Here is a 22,812-nt window from a genome sequence, read left to right on the forward strand (position 1 = left end):
GTTTGATATTTTTGCCACTTCAGTCCAAAGTTTGAAAATTTGTCAATTTATTGTTCAATTTAATTCTTTTTTTTTATTTTTTTTTTACAACCCTAAAGAGCATAATCCAAGCCCAAAACAGCCAAGCATTAACTAAAACAGGTATGCATTTACTCTGTCGACGACAGTAATCATGTCCCCCCCCCCCCTCGTATTTAGTTTCTAGACGGTTCATAAACTCTCCCTCATGGTGGAATGCAATGATAAAGTGCTCAAAGCAATTACTTGAAACCGAATTGTACGGAAAAAACTAAAAATCATTTCTTTGATGAATGCATAATAGTTAGGGTTTAGAGATTACATATCGTAACGAAAATCTGGGTCGAAATAAACTATTATACATTAATCAAAGAAACGATTTTTAGTTTTTTCTGTACAACTCGGTTTTAGGGAATTATCTTGACCACTTTACCATTGAATTCCAACATAGGGGAGAGTTTAGGAAATGTATATAAACTAAATACGAGGGGGTACGATTACTGTTGTCAACAGAGTAAACGCATACATGTATTGGAGGTTGCTCGATGGTTTTGGGCTTGGATTATACTCTTCAGGGTTATAGACAAAAAAAATAAAAATAAGCTGAATTAAACCGAACATTAAATTGACAAATTTTCAAACTTTAGACTGAAGTGACAAAAGTATCAAACCACTGGGACTAAAATGACCATTAACTCAAAATAAAAAGAAGAAAAGACAAAAATGCCCTTAAACTAACGGCATAGCAGGATGCCGTTAGACGGATGAGACGTACTTGGCTAATATTTAAAACTATGATGACCAAATTGACAAAATTTCAAACTTTGAACTGAAGTGGCGAAGTAGCAAACCACAGAAACAAAAATGACCATTAAATCTTTCCTAAATTAAAACATAAAGATATTAAAGTTGTATTAAAATAAATAAAACGGTTTGCATTAGAAGATGTCCACCATTTTGAACCATTGGATCAAAAAAATATGACCGTTGGTGAGACGCTCCCTTTTTGGTCGCAAATAGCCGCTACTACCAAAAGCATTTGAAATTATTTCACACTTTTACATAAAGAATTAAAGATAGATATTCAATAATTCAAACACCTACAATAATACAATAATATTCTTTTCTTCAATTCAATCTCAAAACAAAATCTGTGTTTCTCCTGAACATGCCGACGACAATTCGCACAGACCGGAAACCACCGCTGGGGTTGAGATCACCGATCAGGCTTCGTCCACGCCGCCCGCTTCACTCCTCTTTACCTAACCTTCAAACCCCATCAGGTCATTTTTCTAATTTCTTATGTAAGATATCACTTTATAGATGAAAAGTTGTTTAATTTCTCTGGGTTCATGTTGGAATTTGTTAATTTGGTTACCTGAGGTTTCTAGGGTTTTTATTTGGTAAACTGAAATTCGTTATGTTTACCATGCATGCCAAGTGTTTGTGAAAATGTCAACTGATTTTTTTTTATTATTGAAGAAATTTTTGCTAAAAATTCATCTTTTTAGTGTTAAATAAAGTTAGTCATAGAAGCAAGAATGATGGTGATATGTTGGTTTTAGTTTATATTTATTTTGAAATTGGTTGATGGATAGCATGCCAGGTGTTTGTGGAAATGTCTAGGTGAGTTTTTGTGTCTTTGTAGAAGAAACTTTTGTTTAGAAATCATTTGTTTGGTATCAAATAAAGCTTGTCACAGGTTCAAGAATGATGTTGGTTGATTTAGTTAATTATCTTTTGAAATTGTTTGATTTATTAAGATTTTGAGTTTCTAAAATGAAAAACCGAAACAGATTGCATCAAAATTGTAATTTTCAGAAATTTAAGCTAGAAAAGTACTAATTGTCAAATATGTTTCTTGAAAACGGTTTCGTTGCTTCTTTCCTCAATGTTAGTTGTTTTTTTTGATTTTACAGCCACTTTCACAAAATCCCATTTGCCTAAACAGCCTTCAGTCACAGAAGAGCGTGAACTGCGCCCCGAATACCACACAATGTCTTGTGAACTGAAAGCTTTATCGAAGATGGTTCAAGATACTTTGTGGGGACCTGCTACTACAAACCAATCTGCAAATGAGGGTCCTGTGTTTCAAAGGGGTAAGCTTTATGAAGAGTATTCTGCAAGAAGAAACGAAAGACTGAAAAGAAAGCGAGGTGAATCTGTGGTTGAGAAAAAGACTCCATGCAAACAGTATCTTGGAGTACGAGTCGAGTCAGCAAAGAAGTCAACTGTGGAAGCCAAGAAGTTTGAGAGTGCCAGGAAGATGATGACTCCGTTGGTTGAAAGGAAACAGGTGGCAACGACACAGAGGTACTCGTTGAGAAGTAGTTGCAAAGAAAACAAGAAGCCACCGTTGGCGATGAGCTCCTTGGGTGCGACGATTACAGTAAGGAAAACTGCAAGAAAAGGGTACTAGTAAATGGTTGGTTTCATTAGGCAATGGTTTAGGATCTTGATAATGTTCTTGGGTTTGTTTTTATGATTTGTTTAGATCATGGATGATGATGTTCTTGTAATATGCAAATTTAAAAGCTTTTAAAATGGCATTAAGAAACATTCATATCATGATATACAGCATTAAGTGCTTAAAAATATGATTGTGGAGTTTGATTTAAATAGGTGTGCTCACAACTTACAAGACTCGTATTTGAAACATAATAACTCTATTTAACTTATCACGACTGTGTAGTCGCCAACCTTCGTCTGCGACATGAGTTTGTGGGGCTTCAAGGTTGTTTCACGGTCACAATCACGCGTGTGGCAAAAGGCAGGTCTTGTGGTACTTTTGTTCAGCGGTGATGATTTATTTTATGAATTTGTATCATTTCTACAATGGTTTTTTATAACATACTTGACATTACTTTATGAAACTTATGATCATGATTCATAAATGATGTGAGGGACTGGTTCTCTTAATCCAGTATATAATGTGCATTTATGTGAATTGCAAGCTTAAATATCTATTCTTGACTATTAATGATTTAATGAGTATGACACGATCGTGACTACAGGACCTAGTACGTCCAGAAAACATCTTGAAACAAGATAAAGTTTATGACAACGAACTTACATGACTTATAGTGAGTCCAATAATGGATCCAAATATAGGGTACATGCTTGAGCAGATGAAGATATGAGCTTAAATTAATATGAGAAACCTCTATGGTGTGATGTGGAATCCATAAGTCACACACATAGTGGTAAATGACACCAAAAACAAAAGGTACACACCTCAATAAGATGATAACTAAGATCGACACATCTAAGAAATATAATGTTTTCTAAATAACAGAGGCACATAGAGTCTTAATAATATTAGCATATCATGCTTGACATGTCATGATCTTTATGTAAATATGACCAGCACTTTTACTCACAGTTAATATGAAGAATCGATATGATTTAACGAGTCCTCATGTAACCGATTTTTTTTCCCGGCCTTTTGTAAGTTTTGTAGTATTTGGAATGGATAAGCGAAAGGTGTATCCACATCTTTGTAAGGTGGAAGCTACATCTTCAATTGTGTTACAAACCACTAGTAAGCCATGGGTTTGGAATGTCTAGATATAACTTCTTATCTATAACAAATCATATATAGTTGGTTGTTTTCAATAAAAGGAAATTTGTTACTATTTACTAATGGAATAAAAATTACATTTATATAAATAACAAGCCCGTTTAGACTTGCGAGCTCCGTATGTGAAAGCAAGACTCAAGCTCATTTATCAAATGAGCACCACTTAAGGATTTAAGCTAAACAAGTGACTCAACTGGTTTACACCATGACATTGTCTTGTTTGATACAATACATGCACAGGCGTTTTCAACTCATTTATGAGGAGATTGATCGATTTGGTCACACTTCGTTTTTAACAGGTCCAATGGATCAATCGTAAAAACAAAACAGGTCAAATGAGTCAAAACATAAATGTTGTCCATAGTGTGTTCAAACCCCACTTAACTGTAATATAAAACCAAACCATCAAAATGTCAGATGCATGGTGAACTTAGGATGCATACATTCGGATCAAAATCTTGGCTTGACAACCCCAAAATTCACTTAACCAAACTAGAAATCTTAAGTAATGCAGAATCCGTAGAAATGAGTTATGTAGAATTCGCCTACAACCGAAGCTATTCTGCTCACTTTTACCATCTCAAACCTGAAATGCAAACAATTTCACTTGTCAATTAAGCATCCAATAAAAGAGAAGGGGGGGGGGGGGGGGGGGATGGGATACAAGAAATTACAACAGATTGAAACAAAACAAATTGGTTGACCGACCGTATTTCAGTGTTTTTATATAACTGATGCTTTAACTATGATCGCATGATACAATATGAACATAATAATATTCTGTAAACCTTTGAACAATATCTAGCGAATAGTGATTGTGTTAGTGTTCACAGACAGCTTACAAATCCAAGTATGACAGTGTTATTTTTCAATTTTTGTACAAATGTTTGTGTTGTAATACTTACCAAATATTTTAATGAATCTATTATTTTATACACAAGAATATTATTTTCACCAATTATAGGATACAACACTAATCAACTTGTGTTATGAATAATGAGAGATTTTGAGTTAAAACTTATTAAGAGGTGCCTATTTCGACCCATTTACTTTTAACATATTTGGGTCATGTTTCATCTCTAACGGTAGACCTGTAAACAAACCGAACGAAGACAAACGTGGGCTTGTTCTTGTTCGTTCATTAACATAACATGAACACAAACAGTTAAACGAACAGATTTTCTTGTTCATGTTCATTCGTTAAGAAAATGAACGTGATCGCATACGATATTTTGTTCGTTTCTTAACATTCTAAACAAACAGTTCATGAACATAAACATAAACAAACACAAACGATATGGGATTTTATTTCCTTAGCATATTTATTTATACTTAAAAACCATATAATTACATAGTTTAACAGGATGTAAATAAACGAGCGTATATGAATGAGCATAAACAAATGTTCAAGAACGAACAAAACATAATGTTCATATTCGTTCATTTATTATATAAGCGAACTTTCCACTGAACAGTTCCCTGAAAGTTTTTATCATTTAAAGGCCTATCAAACGGGGCAAACATGTTTACAAAGACAGTCAGCAAGCAAAAGGACCAAAAGTCCAAAACACAAAACCGTTTAAAAATTCATACCTCAAGCAATATGCTGTGCAAGACTGAGAATCTTGACATGTTTTTTCTTCCTTAACTCATGTGGGACCGGGCCAAAGACTCGGGTACCTATTGGCTCACCTTGCTTGTTCACCAACACAACTGCGTTATCATCAAATTTGACCTCACTACCATCACAACGGCCCTTCTGCATGGCGGCCCGAACCACTACACCATACACCACCTGTCCTTTTTTCACTTTGCCTCCAGGTTGGGCCTCCTTAACGGATGCAACTATTGTGTCACCTAACCGGGCCCCTTTCTTCCCCTTCAAAGGTTGTATGCACATTACCCGTTTTGCCCCTGAGTTATCCACCACTTTCAGATTGGTTCTCATTTGTATGAAGGTCCTTATTTGCTGAAAAATACATGTATTAAAGATATGTTTCATGTTAAAGATGATTAGAAGTAACTTGTTTATAAATCATAAGATCATATTAACCTTTTTTATGATACGTCTAATTGGTTGGGGGCCGTGAACACTTTTTATTCAAAATATATTGTAGCGAAACACTTCTTATTCAAAAAATATTTGACAATAAATATTATGTCAAATATGATTACTAGGGGGCATGCATGAGTCGGTTTTGAGCTCAAACCAAACCAAAAATTGAGAATTTGGTTTCTGAGTTCTTGTCAACCGTTCGGTCTCGATTCTTTTGGTATGGGTTCAGTTCTTTTTTTACAATTTTACCATTCGGGCTTGAAAATTTTGTGCCAAAAAATAAAGTTGGCCAAAATAATGAATTTGAGCCTAAAACTTTTCGCCTAAACCTTTTTGCTATTGAGTAATAAATTGATCATCATACATTTGGATTACAATATTTATAATTTTCTTATAAACTAGTTAACATTAAAATCTATTAATTGTCATTTGTCAAAATGTGTTCGTCTCACAAATGAACACTATTCATGGATTGTACATCTATTTTTGCTTATTGTACAACCAAATCTTACTGTGTGTTGTGATCTCCACTCCCTAACGGACCGGCCCGAAGAGAGGTCGACGGACCTAGGCCCATTCTCCCAAGAGGCCCATATTTGCTAAAAAAATATATAATCTAATTTTTTTATATAATATTGTTTTAAAACATAAGTCTACAATATGAATCCTTGGTGCAATGGAAAAAATGCCAGTCTATGGAATCAAAGTTCATGGGCTCAATTCCCATTGGTGATGATTTCAATTTTCTAGAAAAAACTTTCTTTTGTGTTTTATATGAGCTATCTTAGTAACGTATTATTATTATTATTGCTTTGGTTCGTATTGGCCTTTGGGAATGCAACCCGATTGGTAAAATTGTCAAAATTTTTATCACGTAATTAAAAACGTGATATCAGAGGCCCTTTTTTATGCTTGTCCCAAGTCCCAAAATTTTAAGGGATTCTTGGAGATGGCCCTGCCCCCACACAGCTTCTGATACTATTGCCTCATTATGTAAAACCACATTTAGATCCAAATGTTTCTTATTTTCAACTTTTCATGTTGATTTAGTAATTGCAATCCGTGAGTATGCCATATATTGTGCAAGTAGTAAAGCCTGCCCGCGCGCGGGTATAAAACCTCGTTCAAAATAAAAAATGAAAACCCATAAATTTTGTTCTGTTCAGTTTTAACAAGGTACATTGGTGCGAAACCGAAACCAAACTGAAAATTTGCTTTTCACAACAACATAAATGATTTAAAAGGGTTTATGCATTAAAAACACACTTTAGAGCCTCTCCACACGATCGATCCAATGGGCATGTTTCCTTTTAAGAAAAATATTTTTATTATACAAGTTTGAGATAAAATATGACCTAGAGTAATCTAACCATAAATAAATGGTTCAAAATGTCACATCTAGATTAAGAGAAGAAAAACAAACCTGGGCCAATAAATTATTACAGACAGTATCTTGTGGTGATCTTAGCATCCCTAATGAGGAACTGTTGAGGCCCCGCAAAAGTGAACATCCAGCTAGGTTCGTTTATTTCATGCATATATGATAAATTATATAAGAAAACTAAAAGACCATGTAAGAAATAGCTAGTACCCTTACAGAAAAGATTGCATATATTAAACTTGGACTTAAGTTATAGACAAACATGAAAACACTTTATGCTTGATGCACAGGCTACAGGTTTAATGAAAAAAAAATAATTAACTGATTGCAACAGATGACAAATTAACCTACTTTAGTACAGTCATACTTTAAAGAATTGAGTGCACATGATGGTTGGTTATGAGTTAAACTTTCTTACATGTACACCCAAAATTTCTTAGCTCAAAACAGAAAGAAAGAAAGAGACTTTATAAAACAAATAAAACATAGGAATTACAAGAATGCTACTGGAAAACTTGTTTATATTACTCAAGCAATCAAACCTTAAAGCACATACCATGAAACAATTTAGATGTAGAATTTGTTGCCATCTGATCTACCTACAACTTTCTTCTAGTACCTGTTAAAATCAAATTTAAGTTTAGAACTCACTCAAGAAATTTAAAAATATCCTACAGCAATGTTAGAATATCAAACAAAATAAATTTATCTTACAAGAAGTCAAGTATTCAAGTTTAATACATTTTGCATTTTAGATCAATAAACCTGTGTTTACTTTTGCTATACGGCACAGATTACTATGAAACAGTGTGTTCATGAATCATGACATATTTCATATGTGTTCTGCTGTCTATTTCTTTTATGAAAATCTAAAGTAAGTTTTGAGGCCGTGTGTTTCTCTATTAACAGAGTTAATGAACAGCTATGCAGTCGATATCGCCGATATATCACCAATATATCAGTAATATATCGGTTATCAGTCCTTGGCGATATATAAATCAGAATATCGGTTCAAAATATCGGTACCGATAATATCAATGATATTGTCCGATATTTGACCGATATTGGACCAATATTTGACCGATATATCACCGATACTCCCGATATTAGTGTTTTTTGTCTTAATTATTAACTTTTAATGCTCAATGCTAGTGTTTTAAGTCTTAATCAATTCTTACTTTGCTACGATTGTTAGTGTTTTGCAATTTGCAAAAGGTTAATTTGTTCATGTTAGGAGACTATACTGAATTATTATTGTTAAATTGCTATATATATGAATTTTACATGCTATTAAAATTAACGATATTTCACCGATATCTCACTGCGATAACCGATATCTCAAATATCGGTCCTTGACCGATATCCGATATTTTTCCGCATTAACTGCTTAGATGAACAGAACTAACAATTAAGATAATCTTTCGCACTGGATCATAATTGCTTCTAAGAAGACAAAAGCTACGTACTTTCGCTTTAAAAAACATATTTTCCCATCATTTTAGAAATGCAACATAGCGCCACCGGACCACCGTGTGTGAAGCAAAATGAAGTTCTATATACTCATTCTCTTACACATAGCATCAAACACCTAATTTGCATAAAGGGTTTTTTGGTTATACCCATTCTTTCACCTTTGGCATAAAGGGTTTCAGTGAGTCATCACATCAAACACCTGGTGTGCATCAAGGAATGGGGGTTTTAACTTTAACGATAGACATCAGCTACTCAATTCAATGAAACTACACTACAAGCATCTTATGAGCGTAAAGAACTAGCATTGAATCAAGTCCCATGATAACATAAAGAACGAACCCCAAATCCTAATTACGAATCAAACATCAAAATTAAAACTTTGTGGTTGAGAAAAATAAAGAATAAAATAATAAACCTTTGAGTTTGAGTAGATTTCGTCGGCGATCGAATGAGGTGAATACTTCTGCTGGCGGACTGGAAGGCTTCGAAATGAGGGTAGCCTTTGTAAATTAAGATCATAAATAAGGGTGTTTCCGGAAAGTAGTTTTTTTTTTTATTTTTTTTGCTTATTACTTAGTTGCTGTTTGTTTTCGATGACAAAATATGTCTGCAATCTGATTTCATCTGATTTAATATCTGCAACTGAAGATGTGGTCTGAAGGTCTGCAACCTGAAAATATAATACTGTTTGTTTTATAAACTGGCAATCGTCTGCATAAGCTGAAAATTAGTTACCTATCATATATATTACAGTAGATAAAGTCATTTAACGTTTGTAGACTGCTAAAATAATTGGTAGTGGTGTACGAACTATGGAAGTGGGTGGTGGTAGACGATTGTGGTAGGCGGTGAATGGTGGGTGGTGGTGATGGACGGTTGTGGTGGTGGACGGTGATGGTCGCCGACAATGGTGGTGGTGGTGATGAACGGTGGTGGTGGGTGGTGGACTATGTTGTTGGTGGATGGTTGTGGCGGGTGGTGGTGGTGGCGGCGGACGGTGGGTGGTGGCGGTGGCGGGTGGTGGTGGATAGTTGTGGCGGGTGGTGGTGGCGATGAACGGTGGGTAGTGGTGGTGGATGGTGATGGTAGTGGACGGTAGTTGTGGCCGACGGGGGTGGTGGTGGTGATGGGTGGTTAACGGTGGTGAGTGGTTGATGGTGGGTGGTAGTGGTGGTGGTGGTGGTGGACGGTGGGTGGTGGTGGTGTTGGACATTGGGTGTTGGTACTTGGTATGATGTTAAGAAGTGTGAAGATGGTGAAAAAAGCTTATTTTTTAAGATAATAAAAGCAGTTTTCAGATTTTTTTTTTAAACAAACAGTCTTCAAGAGCTTATGTCTGCGCGTCCGCAGACATAGGCTTCTTGCAGACCTTATAAGCAAAAACAAACACAACCTTATTAGTTATGTGAGCATAAACCGGGTAAAACTCGTGAGACCTGACCTGAATTAGACTTAATTATCTGCTATAAGGTCAGTTGTTGGGTCTAAAAAGTTGACGGGCCAAGAAAGTATATATGCAAAATTTGTGGCAAAAGTCTAATGAACCATGATTTGTAAAGCTGATGCGCTAAAAAGTATATATGTAATGGCAAAAGTTTCATTCAGTAGAGTTGAGGGGTCAAAATGTATATATGCAAAAGTTTTATGGCAAAAGTCTAATAAAACAAAGTTGATGGGCCAACATTGTATACGCAAAAATTTTGTGGCAAAGTCTAACTAACCAAAGTTTTTAAATAAAGTTAATAAGCTAAAAAGTATACATACAATGACAAAGGTTTCATTCAGTGAAGTTGAGGGGCTAAAATGTCGTCATTATACTTAGTAAATCCTACAAATAGCAAAGTTATGGTGAGTCTAAGGGGCGTAAAATGTAGACAGCCTTACATCTACATCGTAGGAATAAAGAGACTCTAGTAGTTTTGCATCAAGCCTTGGACGTAAGACACATAACACTCAACCATCAGGCAAGTAATGCATGCTCATTTGTCTTTCGGCTATAAACATTATCACATGATGCCTGATTAATCTTCCTCAACCTTTAACATTATTTTTACGAAATTAGTAAAATAAGTCAAAATTAGTGCAATTTTACTTTTGCCCCCAAAAGGCCCACACATATATACATTATATTATATGCGCACACATCACACAAGGCGTTAAGGGGCCAAAATATAAATTTGCAAAAGTTTTGTTGCAAAAGTCTAACGAACCAAAGATTGTAAAATAGGTTGGTGGGCCAAAAAGTATACACGCAAAAGTTTTGTAACAAAAGCCTAATGAACTAAAGTTTTGTAAATAAGGTTGATGGGTTACAAAGTATATATACAAAAGTTTTATGTCAAAAGTCTAATGAACCAAATTTTATAAATAAAATGATGGGTCAAAAAATATATATGCAAAAGGTTTGTGACAAAAGCCTAATTAATTAAAGTTTGTAAATAAAGTTGAGGAGAAAAAGTATATATGCAACAGTTATGTACCAAAAGTCTAATAAACTAAAATTTATAAATAAGGGCTAAAATGTATATGTTTGTGAAAATTTGTAAATAAAATTTGGGGACTAAAAAGTGTAAATGCCAAAAGTCTATGGCCAAAGTATAAGAAATGCAACTTTAGATGTTGCTTTTTTTTTGTCCTATTAGAGACACCACCCAAAAATTAAAACACACACCCACTACGCAGCGTATCGCCCAATATGCGGCGTATCAGAGGTTTTTGTCCTATTATATCCAAAGCTTTTGTCTTATTATGTTTGTACCATATACGCGGCGTATTGGGTGATCCGCCGCATATTGAGTACACGTCAACCACGGACTATCAAATCAGTCATACATCGTACATGATACGCCGCATATCAACCGATACGCGACAGATCAAGTCAATAATTTGATTTTGTCACATCCGTCTCCCTTTCTCTACATATATCTATCCATCTTTGTGCGTTAAAAATATGTGAAGATTTGTGTTTTGTGTTTTTTAAAATATAATGGACTTATATGATATTTTGTTTGGTGACGGGAACAACGAGCAGTCGGGCTACGCACACAACGATCAGCCGGAGCAGTCGGGCTTGCCAGATTTGAATGAACTTCCCGACTCGAACCATGAGCCAGGGTATGGAAATATCGAGCAGTACGACTTACCAAATCCTGACCAGGTTATTTAGTGTGTTTATATAGTACAATAGCGCGTTAGTTATTTTTTAAATATTATACGTTGCCTTGCCAATATTTTTTATCAGGGGTATATCATATACGGCGGTAGTCACCCTTCGTGGCCGGAGGATAATAGGACATCGTCGAATACATATGAGGCCAGAGTCGAGGAGTCTTATGGTCAGTCTTTCCAGCAGTTACATGTAGACGGTCCGTATTACGGAACCCAGAATTCGTACCAGTTACCTTTAGGAGAGCAACCATACATGTCAAGACCAGTCACGAGCAACGTCGTTGATGGCATTCAAGAGGCTCACGACGAAGTAGGCGATGAGGATGTTGATGATGATGATGGTGGTGGTGGTGGTGATCGTTACATACGAAAGACGACATTTTCTTATGTAACTAATAATGTATGACCTATTTTTTTTAAAAAAAATTATTATTATTCTTTTTCAACACTTTACTAAATATTACTTTATTTACATTGCTTGATATCAGTATTTTGATTATGTTGCTGAGTTGGTGGATTGGGCTAAGAAGACAAGACGTGAGCATGGTTGTGTTATCTCAGTCCAACGTTCAAGGAACAAAAGTGTTGAACTTGTATGCAATCGAGGTGGGGAACCAAAAATCAAGGCAACGGTGAGGCATACCGGGAGTATTAAAAGGGGTTGTCCATTTAAACTTGTCGGGAGGTACAACGCACCTGGTGGTTGTTGGAAGCTAGAGGTTTTCAACGAGGCGCACAACCACGATCCCATTTTGTTTGAGGAGGGGCACCCGGAACTAGGGAAACTGACCGACGAGGAAATTGATATGGTTGCGACGTTGCATAGGCAGGGTCTGAGGCCTGCTAAAATTAAGTCAGCCATAAAGAAACGCTTTCCCGGTAACAAATGTATTACTAGGGATATATACAACGTCGTGAAGCTTGTTGATGACCAAGATAAAATTGGTGACACCCCCATGCAGGTACTTGTTGTTAGAATATTATTATTTTGTAAAACTCTTTATAATATATATTATTTTGAATATATATTATTTTGTTTTATCATATATAAAAAATATATATATATATATATATATATATATTGTAAGATTTAATAAGAATATTATTTATAATATCATTTTATTATATTAATTTTATTATAATTCTGATGTTTAATAAGAATATTTGTAATATATATTAATTTTTTGTTGAACCCAACGTAGGTACTTGAAACTTTCTTCAAACCCATGGGTTTACCTTTTACACATGGGAGAATCCTTCCACCAATAGGACGGAGAATGTTTTCTTTAGTCACGAGAAGTCGCATACCATGTGGCGTGCGTTCCCAGATTTGTTGCTGATTGACACGACGTACAACACCAACATATACAAGTGGCCGTTTGTTCAGTTTGTTGGTGTGACGTCGACATCAAAGTCTTTCTGTATTGCGCACGCGGTTATCTTTAGGGAGCAAGAGTGTAACTTCACATGGGCCCTGGAACGACTTAAAGGCATGCTCGTCGATTGTAGGGAGCCGCGTGTCATCCTGACTGACAAGGACCAAGCCTTGATAAAATCTGTGAAAAAGTCTTTCCCAATACTACCAAAAACCTTTGTAGGTAACACATCTTCCAGAACATAAAGAAAAAACATAAGAGTCTTTTTCAGACAGATATCTTTGAGTCCTTCTCTTACTGGTGGAAAGTACTGTACTCGTCGCCAACAAAATCTATGTTCGACTACAACTGCGGTCAAATGGAAGCAACGTTAGCTGGACATGGCAAACGTGGTAAAATGTTTTTTTATTATGTCTCGTATGTACACATGATTTTAGATTCTAGTTGTATATTGCCTAAAATGTTTTTTTATTATTTGTTTGTAGAGGTTTGGTATTATATTCGTGAAAACTGGTTGGTACCTTACAAAGAGAAGTTCGTGTCCTGCTGAATTGACGACCGACTAAACTTCGGCGATCATACAACAAACAGAGTAGAGGGCCAGCACGCGAACTTGAAGAGATACCTTGCGGGGCCGAACAATTCGTTGGACTCTATTGCGGCGTTTGCCCTTGAAGTGGTGAATTCCCAAATGAAAGAAATCGGTGCGACCCTTGAAGACTCCCGTGTTAGGGTCAAGAAGTACCATAAGTTGACTTTGTTTGAAAAGCTACATAATAATGCGTCACTTTTTGCTATCGCTAAACTTGACAAAGAGCTGACTTTGCTTGACACATTGCAAGATACGGGGGCGGAGTGCGACCACCGGTTACAAACATCATGGGGCTTGCCGTGTGCTTGTAAGCTTAACTGGTACACTATTAACAATATACGTATTCCATTAAAATACATAGACCCCTTTTGGAGGAAGCTCGATTAAGTCCGACGTTTGTTAGATACGAGGAACCAGACTATGAAACGGAACTGGAAGATGTGAAAAAACAAGTTCTAGGACTAAACAACCGAATGAAAAAAAAAGGAGTCTATTCTCAAAAATGATTTGGGGTACCTCGAATAGGTTTGTGAAAACGAGGTTTGACTAAGGTAAGCTTGATGAAATTAAGTCTTGCGGGTCTAGAATCGAGTAAGCGAGAACGACCTTGTTACATGAAGAAAGCCTGAAAGGCATAGAGTTGGTTGGTTTAAGCTAAATAAGCATGGGTAGTATGGTACGGTGCCGGTATAATTTGAACTCGGCGTGAATGAGTAAAGAACAATGTGTTGCGTAGGTGATTAGGGTCTCCATAATTGTAGAAGGCACGTGTAGCAGGTGTATAAAGCTAAATCGACGACATAGACCGTTGTGGGATGTCTTTGTGTCGTAGGCAGCGTAACGACAAGTGTTAACGGGATAACCATAACTGTTATAGTGAGTGTAAGAATAACACAAGAATTGAGTTGGATGACGAAAGTCGCGAATAAGACGTAACGAGCGTATTCCGGTGTAAGGTTTCTTGTTTGGGACACTATGATTTCGTTGAGATTGATAATTGGTTTACTTAATAACCTAAACTCGATTATTAAGCTTGCGTTTGTTATTATCGTTATTATCGTTGTTATGAGGGTGAGTAACGGTAAATGAATCGAAATTTCTCTGAAAGAAATTAGTGAACAAGATTAAATTGATTGCATTAGTGTTTTAAGTTAGAATTTATACCCTAGAGATTGTAGGAACTATCTCTTTGACAGTTTTTGTGGTTATAAAGCGGGTGTAGAGAATATATGACCTGTATTGTTTGATGTAGAAATCATTCTATAATTATGTAAATTGAGATTAAATGAGTATAAATAATAAGTTGTGTAAATTTCTTATTAGTTATTAAATAAAAAGTGAAATTCGACATAAGTTGTGCTAGCGTTAATCATGACTTAAGGATAAGTCAGAATTTAAATGAGGTATTCTATACGATAATTCGTTAAGTAGGTGATATAATCAATGAGATGATTTGATATGATATTTTATCGAAGCATAACAAATTAAAATGTTAATATTTAAAATTTGAGGGTGATAACTGAGATGTAATTGATAGTTATTGAGGTACTGAGTTACTTGTGATAATTTCGTTAATTGATAACGTGATAATCATGAACATGAGGGATATTGTTCAAATATTAAGGTATTTAATAATACTTTTATTATATTTGATAGTTTGATGATGTTGTAATAAGCGTATGAGAAAATAGCTATTAATTGCTCTTGATAATTTGTGAATGTGATAATATGAGTGCGAGATAACTAATTAGATAATTAAATAGTAAGTTGTTTAGATTGACTTGTGATAACAGAGTCCCAGTGAGTGAATGATTTGTGCTCCATTATGGAAATAAAAATATTTGTGAGTATGTGAATGAATTAAATCAGTAAGTCTTGGTTCGATGTAATTGAATAATTAAGTAATTGAGTCAAATCATAACTTGTTTCAAATAAATAAAATACATAAACAAATAAAAAAAAATAACGTAAGTTTCTTGATATATTGGATTTCCCAGGAGCTTGTCCATGGTATTTTGTTGGCCCATGAGTGTTACGTGTCGTTTTAACCGACCAAACTAAATAACGAATGACAAATGTAAGTATGAGTAGTTGAAGTATCTCATGTATCACCATACGTGATAATGCTCCAACCAAATATCGTAAATATAATAATTGAGAAAATGAATAGTTGGCGTGTCCATGGCGTCCCATGGGTTTTACACCCGACTAAAAACAATAAAACACAATAAAGGGTGTAACTGTTTGGCCGATTAAGTTAAACGCTTAAAGTGTCGGTCGCATGACAATTTCCACTATGGCGGGGAATCTTGTCACACTCCCAAATTTTAAGTGAAAACAAACAAAAACAATGCTCGGGAATTCGCAAGGAAATTTCTGACAATAAACGGAAATCTAATAAAATTAAATAGAAATCTTTTGAGTTTGAGGCATAGCCTCAGAGTTATATATAAATAATTTGAGAATGAGACATAGTCTCGGAGCAATAAAATATCTTCGAGGTGAAGCATAGCTTCGGAGTTGTGTGTGTGTGCTCGACAATAAAATAGACAATTAGCTAAGCAGTTAATAAGTATTTAATCTAACAAGTAATTATGTAAGCTGTAAACAATCAAATAGAACACATCAGGTAAACAAATAAGCACGTATGGGGTTCCTAAGCATGTTACTAAGGCACCACTAACGGCCTATCTTAAACCTTCGGCTCTGATACCAATCTGTCACACCCCAACCTACGGCGGAAATGTCGGGACGTGAATTGATTGTCACAGATCACAAGGTTACTATCATGAAATTATAAAGCGACAATATCTAATTAATTTATTTATTTATTATCAAACAACATTCATATACAACAAAAATAAAGAAAATTACAAATACAAAACCAACTATTCTTGTATATGTTGTATCCTAAAGTCATCTCTATGTGAGCTTCAGTTCGATAAGCAATCCAAATCTATAACCTGCAAATGCGTACAAAATATATGTTTGTCAACAACACATGTTGAGTGAGTAGATCACCAGTTTTGACACAAACAAAAATGGTAATAATATATAATGATATAAGTGAATAAAAAGAATAGGCAAAACTGTTATCTGTGAGTATAAACAATTAAACCATAACACATACATAAACAATCAACCATAAAGAAAAGGCTAAACCGTTGCCATGCGAATGGGTATTGGTTACCAAAAATGAGGTGTCGGTGAAACCATTGCCAATGCGATCGGGCTCCGGCCACTACGACGGTCGTATGATCATACTATAATGAGATTATGTTGGACCTCTCCGAATGCGATTCAAGTAAGCAAGTAACAGACAATCATTCAGTTAATACACAACACAAAGATCACAGTTTGCGTTTGAGAAATAATAAGATAAATAATATGATAAATGGTACGCAAGTGTTCCCAAAACATTTGAAAACAAGTAAAATAGGGGAGTGATTACTCACCTGATCGGATGCACGAAAATATAAATGATGATGTGGGAAAGATGAACCCTACGGGATACACCGACCAGGATTCCTAATTAAATAAAGATAATATGAATTAATTAATAATGATGTAACATACTTTAATGAATTAAGACGTCGATGTGTTTTGAGTTATGCATTGTGGTAAGAATGTTTATTAATTGATCGATGAGTTTCTATTGTTATTATTAAATCAATATTATTAATCATCATTTAATTAAGAGGATCGTTTGTTTATCATATAGCCGAATTTATTAATACTTACTTTAAATAATTATGAGTTGCGATTTACTATAATAACAAACGTTTAAATATTTAATTACAATAAGTTGGATATTTTAAAATCTTTAACGAAAACCCAACATTGAAAATATAACTTGTACTATATTTATTAATTTAATACTAACGTTAAAATATATACTTACAATACAATGTGTATCTTGAAATATTTATCAAAAATCTAATTTTATAAATATAATTAACACGTTTAAAATACGTTTGCTACAATTTCACATAATGAAACATAAATATAATATTAATAAAGGCAAATTTATAGAGACGTTTGACAACGAGAAAAACCAATAATGGTGTCGGGTTTAAGGAAATAATGATGATTTATTATTATTAAAAGAATTACTTATAATACATATACATATATATACACACACACACACGTAAACAAAGCTTTTAGACAAGAAACAGTAAACTCTAAGATGTCGGTTTTAATAAAAATAATATTTATATAATAATAATAATATTTAATATCATATATAAAAGAAACACTTGAAAAATAAAAATAACCAAAAACGTAGCCACTGGGACTCGAACCCAGGTGGCAGCCGGCCCACCTGTTTAACGTACCCACACCAGCCAACTTGGCTGTGTGCCAGATGATTAAATTACAGAAACAATGTTTTATAAACAACAGTTGAATAATCCCCAAACTAGTTATAAACCCTAGAATCTTGAATCGCTCAATCCGTTCAATATGCGTCTGATTAATGTTAGGGATACTGAATAAAAACGAACACAACACATAGTTTAATTACCTTAAACGAGGGTTGATTGATGGTGGACGGCGAACATGGGTGACAGCCAAAGACGACGATGAACGGAGTATTTGCAGAGCCTTATAACCAAATTAAATGTAGTGGTTTTATTCGCGAGATTTAGGTGATGATTTATGCAGCTTTAATTGAAATATGGTGCTCGTTATGTTATGGATTGATAAACAGGCCAGGTCAGATCGTTCATATACGCAATAAGCATAATATTGATCATGGTTTCCTAAATTCTATTGTCGGTAAGGCCGAATTAGGAATGTATTTTATGAGGAATGATTTGATTCCAAGATTGAGGCGAGAATTAAGGTCCAAGATAACAAAACGGGTCGCGGGTTTTCAAATGGATACGGGTAAACGGGTAAGGGTTAATGGATCAAAAGGCATAATATTGCAGGTTGGTCCTTTGAATATAGAGATGGAAGCAAATTGGGGTAGTAGTTTATGTTTTGGTCAAAAATGCCAAGATTTAAAAGTTTATAAATATGTTTAATATAATTAATTAAATAAATAGTTAATTTACTCGATAAATGCGGTTTTTCATTGATTTAATTATCCGAGAAAATCAAAATGGGTCGGATTACGGATACAATCTTAATTGGAATTTTCGAGTTGTTACAGTCAAAACCACAAAATACGTTCAACCTTTCACTCAAAATATCACCAGATTATACCACCAAAACCACCACCACCACCAGAAAATAATGACGACGGGGTCCGAAAATAGCATCTACACAGCCATAATAATTTCGTTCTGAAATAGTGGTGGCTGTGTAGTTGTTATTTTGGAGTCCGTTATTATTACAAAATAAAGACCCAGATAAAACCATATGTTGGCGGAAAATAACGACGACGGAGTCCGAAAATAGCATCTACACAGCCATAATAATTTCGTTCTGAAATAGTGGTGGCTGTCTAGTTGTTATTTGTGAGTCCGTTATTATTACAAAATTATAAAATAGAAAATATAAAATAATATATATAATAGATTTTAAAAAATATATATTTATCAAATTACATATATATTAAATATAATGGTGTTGACCGTATGAAATAGAAAATATAAAATAATATATATATATATAATAGATTTTAAAAATATATATTTATCAAATTACATATATATTAAATATAATAGTGTTGACTGTATAAAATAGAAAATATAAAATAATATATATAAATAGATTTTAAAAATATATACTTATCAAATTACATGATATATTAAAAATCATAGTGGTGACTGTGTAGATGCTATTTTGAACTTTTGAGCTACCGGTGCAACTGCCGAGAGATGACGGAACACTTTAGTAGTCCCCTTTCATATATCCCAACATTGTCCTTTATTGGGAATTGTGGCGATGTAGCCACAACCTTCCTCGACCTTGTCCGAGGAGTTTATAAAAATGGTTCGGGCGGAAGACAGGATAGAAAGAATTGTTGGGAAGGATACACCGTGGGAGAGATTGTTTACCGCCCAGCAGCCAGCGTATCGGGCTCTCACACTAGAGTTTTACTCTACGTTCGTTTTCAGGTATTTTTTTCTTTTCAATTAACTTATAAATAAAGTAGATTTAACCAACATGTAAATATTGTTTCAGGTCACGCCCGGAGGGAGATCTGCAGGTCGAGATGTCGGCTAATGGTGCGGATACCAGTCGAGCGAAGGTTCGGTTCCGTATGTTCGGGGTGGAGCGTTTTCTATCGATGGAGGAGTTTGCCTTAGCGCTGGGCTTGTACACATTTCAGGATTTAACCGATCCTGTTTGGACGACGAGCATACACGATACACTAGATGACGTGTTGAGGCATTTTTGGACGGCGATTAGCGACACACCTTGGCCTATAATCCGCGGAGAATACGCGGCAGACTGCAAAGCCTCAGCCATCAGGGACCTGTTGCACAGGTTTGTATATTATATTATATTATATTATATTATATTATATTATATTATATTATATTATATTATATTATATTATATTATATTATATTATATTATATTATATTATATTATATTATATTATATTATATTTTGTACAGGCACCTACACAGACTTATCGCTCAGACCTTACAGGGTCGTCACAACGGGGCAGATCACTGCAACCTCCGTGACCTGTTTTTTTTTTGCGATGCCTGCTTACGGGGAGACACTGCAACCTAGCTCGCGGTTTCGGCGACTACTTCGCCATTTACTGGCACAGGCAGGGCCGCGGGAAATTGGTCGGTGACACGTTTCCTACGCGGATTGCGATTTCTTTGGGCTACGAGAGCCGACTGCAAGACTTACCCATTCAGCCGCCGCTCCCGCCGTGAGAGTTGGACCATGCACGGGCACATGGCATGCAAATCGTCAAGAAGATTAACCGCTGGAATCACCTGATCACTAATTTCGATTCTGGACCATACGTAGAGGTCCCACTTGTTGAGCCTCCGCCAATCGAGGAGCCGAAGGTGGATATTCAGGTCGCCAAGGTTGACGGTGATGAGGGAGAGGAGGACGGTGATCAGGTACGTTATATTTTATCGTTTAATTTTTTTGTATCTTCGTCTTATTAACGTTAACTTATCGTGTTCATAACAGCCACGACATCAGCACCCGCAGCACGTTCCGCGTACACATCGTGCCGTGCGTTTGGATGCGGCCACTGACTCCAGGCTACAGAGACTAGAGCGTGACGTGTCACAGATACGCGGTCAGATCACCTGGATGGTTGGGTGTATGTCTGCCCAGCAGCATGGAACCCAGTACACAGTACCAGCACCACGTTTCGACGAGGAGGGGAACGATGACGACGCGGATGGTGCCGCATTTTAGATTTCTTTTTTGTACGCTGTTACTTTTTCCCGAACTCGTTTGTTTTTTTTTTCGAACTCGTAATGTATTATTTTATAAATCTGGTTATGCGTTATGCTCCTTTTCTTCTTTTTCAATTTTAAAATTTTTGTTTCGTTATTACTTAAAAACAGACAAAAAATCTGTTACACCCGTAATACAAAAAAAGAAAACAAACATAAGTCGTTTGTTTTATTTTGATCGTTTTTAATTTTAAAATTGTTGGTTCGTTGTGACCTTCCAAAACCGATCAAAAAAAGGTTACCCGAGCCAAAAAAAACAAAAAAAACAAAAGAAAATAAATAAAAGAAAAGACAACAAAAAGACAAAAACATAATAAAACAAAAAAAGCAGCAAGAGGACAAAAATACACATGTTTCCAAAACACTCAAATAATATGCCGCATATCGGGCGATACGCCGCATATTGAGTGGGTGTTTTGGAAACATCATATGGTGTATCTAAAAAAGCCCTTTTTTACAAGGATGAGAGTATTGGTAGTTGATGTTAAAAGGGTTAAGTTTGAATTTGGTAAATGGTTTTACATAGCAAATAAATAGTGGCGGATTCAAAAAAGTAAAATAAAATAAATTAGTGGGTTCATTGGTCTTAGATGCTCTAATTCTATACTATCAGACGTCAAAACTTTCGGGTCGTTTCAACAGTTCGAGTAAACAACATCAAGTTTAAAGGCGTTAATGAATAATGCCAAATAACACATCAAATTAACAATCTATAAAAATGGACTAAACATCAAACATAAAAGAATAATAACATGTAAAGTAAGTTGACTAATGAGCTACTGAGAAAACTGTAAAAGTAGGCGGCTCATGGCCGAGGCAAGGGCAGTGATGAAGGGTGTGGGTTGAAGGGTTGGGTTTGATTAATTGATGGGGCTATGGATTGTGGTGGGCCGGTGTCATGCTACGTTTGTGTATCTTCGGTTCGTAGCATATTGTTAAAAAGAATAAATGTGAGCCCCAATTTTTACTTTGGGTTAAAAAAATATAAAACTATGGGCATGAGAGGATTCAAATGCGGGTTCTCTATGTAATATTTTTAAAAAAAGTTATACCAAGAAACCGGAACTCAATGGATTCTCAAAACCCCCCACCTTAAGTAGATTGTTCCTCACGTAACTAAATTTAAGGGGGAAAAAAAGGTTTTGTTTCCATATATAAATTAGGAAGTAATAAATAAACTATGAGATAAATCATAAATGAACCCCAAAATAAAATAAGGTTATTTGGGTTCTTATTAATATTTTTTGTATCATACGGAGTATATAATTTGAATATTACCGTTACCTTTACGCGTTAATTTTATTTCGAATTTGATTACGTGAGGCCCAATCTACTTACACAGTAGGTACTCCTATATATATACATATATCCATTCATTCGTCTACATTCTACACATATTATTGCAATATTCTCAGTATTTCTTTATTCATTCGATCGTTACGTTCTTCTTTCTACGCATATTAATATTGCAATCTCAAGATATATTTCTCGCTATGGGTGGCTACGATAACAAGGCTGTGACTCGTCGAGTTGGATGGATTGCCATTCCGACCAAAGTCGATGGCGCTTTGATACCCCACCAACAACTCCAGCGGTATCCGACACCGGAGCGGGTCCATGTCAGTCTCGAAAGCCAAAGATGAGGGTTATAGCGCCTTATGAGAAGTTTACCTTTCGAATGTCGGACATTGAGGTAATGGAGGAGAGCGAGGAAGCGGAAGAAGATCAAGAGGAAAGTGAGGACGATGAAGAATTCCCGCGCTGAAGAAACACTAAG

At 35.3% G+C, this 22,812-nt stretch overlaps 2 protein-coding genes and 1 pseudogene across 5 annotated transcripts in view; 2 read left to right on the top strand and 1 right to left on the bottom strand.

Moving 5' to 3' along the window:
- LOC143544745 (actin-related protein 7-like) overlaps window positions 1-22,812 on the top strand; it is a 141,049-nt pseudogene that overhangs the window by 15,775 nt on the left and 102,462 nt on the right. The gene's annotated exons all lie outside the window — the stretch shown is intronic.
- Window positions 1,164-2,547, top strand: LOC143544723 (uncharacterized). The gene is made up of 2 exons (XM_077036754.1): window positions 1,164-1,301; window positions 1,938-2,547. The coding sequence occupies exons 1-2, from the start codon at window positions 1,187-1,189 to the stop codon at window positions 2,435-2,437; spliced, it is 615 nt and encodes a 204-aa protein (XP_076892869.1). The 5' UTR covers window positions 1,164-1,186; the 3' UTR covers window positions 2,438-2,547.
- LOC143544724 (large ribosomal subunit protein uL14mz-like) lies at window positions 4,160-9,002 on the bottom strand. Of its 3 annotated transcripts, XM_077036756.1 has the most exons (5): window positions 8,931-8,977; window positions 7,592-7,655; window positions 7,078-7,169; window positions 5,192-5,567; window positions 4,160-4,184 (listed from the first exon to the last, which is right to left on the bottom strand). In XM_077036756.1, exons 2-4 carry the CDS (start codon window positions 7,623-7,625, stop codon window positions 5,193-5,195), a joined length of 501 nt encoding a protein of 166 aa, XP_076892871.1. In that variant the 5' UTR covers window positions 7,626-7,655; window positions 8,931-8,977; the 3' UTR covers window positions 4,160-4,184; window position 5,192. The 3 variants fall into 3 exon arrangements, with proteins under 3 accessions (XP_076892871.1, XP_076892872.1, XP_076892870.1); XM_077036757.1 differs by lacking the exon at window positions 4,160-4,184 and having other exon boundaries at window positions 5,177-5,567; window positions 7,592-7,654; window positions 8,924-9,002; XM_077036755.1 differs by lacking the exon at window positions 4,160-4,184 and having other exon boundaries at window positions 5,177-5,567.

This window comes from Bidens hawaiensis, unplaced genomic scaffold (assembly GCF_021521415.1).
Source record: "Bidens hawaiensis isolate Kalapana, Puna unplaced genomic scaffold, B.hawaiensis_p1.1 tig00013743_1, whole genome shotgun sequence".
Taxonomy (NCBI): Eukaryota; Viridiplantae; Streptophyta; class Magnoliopsida; order Asterales; family Asteraceae; genus Bidens; species Bidens hawaiensis.

What these genes read in the sequence shown, in the direction of transcription:
- LOC143544723 (XM_077036754.1), top strand. Translation starts at nt 1,187, where the DNA reads ATGCCGACGACAATTCGCACAGACCGGAAACCACCGCTGGGGTTGAGA. An exon ending in TAACCTTCAAACCCCATCAG is followed by an intron (nt 1,302 to 1,937) that starts GTCATTTTTCTA and finishes TTGATTTTACAG; the next exon opens with CCACTTTCACAAAATCCCAT.
- LOC143544724 (XM_077036756.1), bottom strand. Translation starts at nt 7,625, where the DNA reads ATGGCAACAAATTCTACATCTAAATTGTTTCATG. An exon ending in TACATCTAAATTGTTTCATG is followed by an intron (nt 7,170 to 7,591) that starts GTATGTGCTTTA and finishes AAACGAACCTAG; the next exon opens with CTGGATGTTCACTTTTGCGG. An exon ending in GTAATAATTTATTGGCCCAG is followed by an intron (nt 5,568 to 7,077) that starts GTTTGTTTTTCT and finishes TGTATTTTTCAG; the next exon opens with CAAATAAGGACCTTCATACA.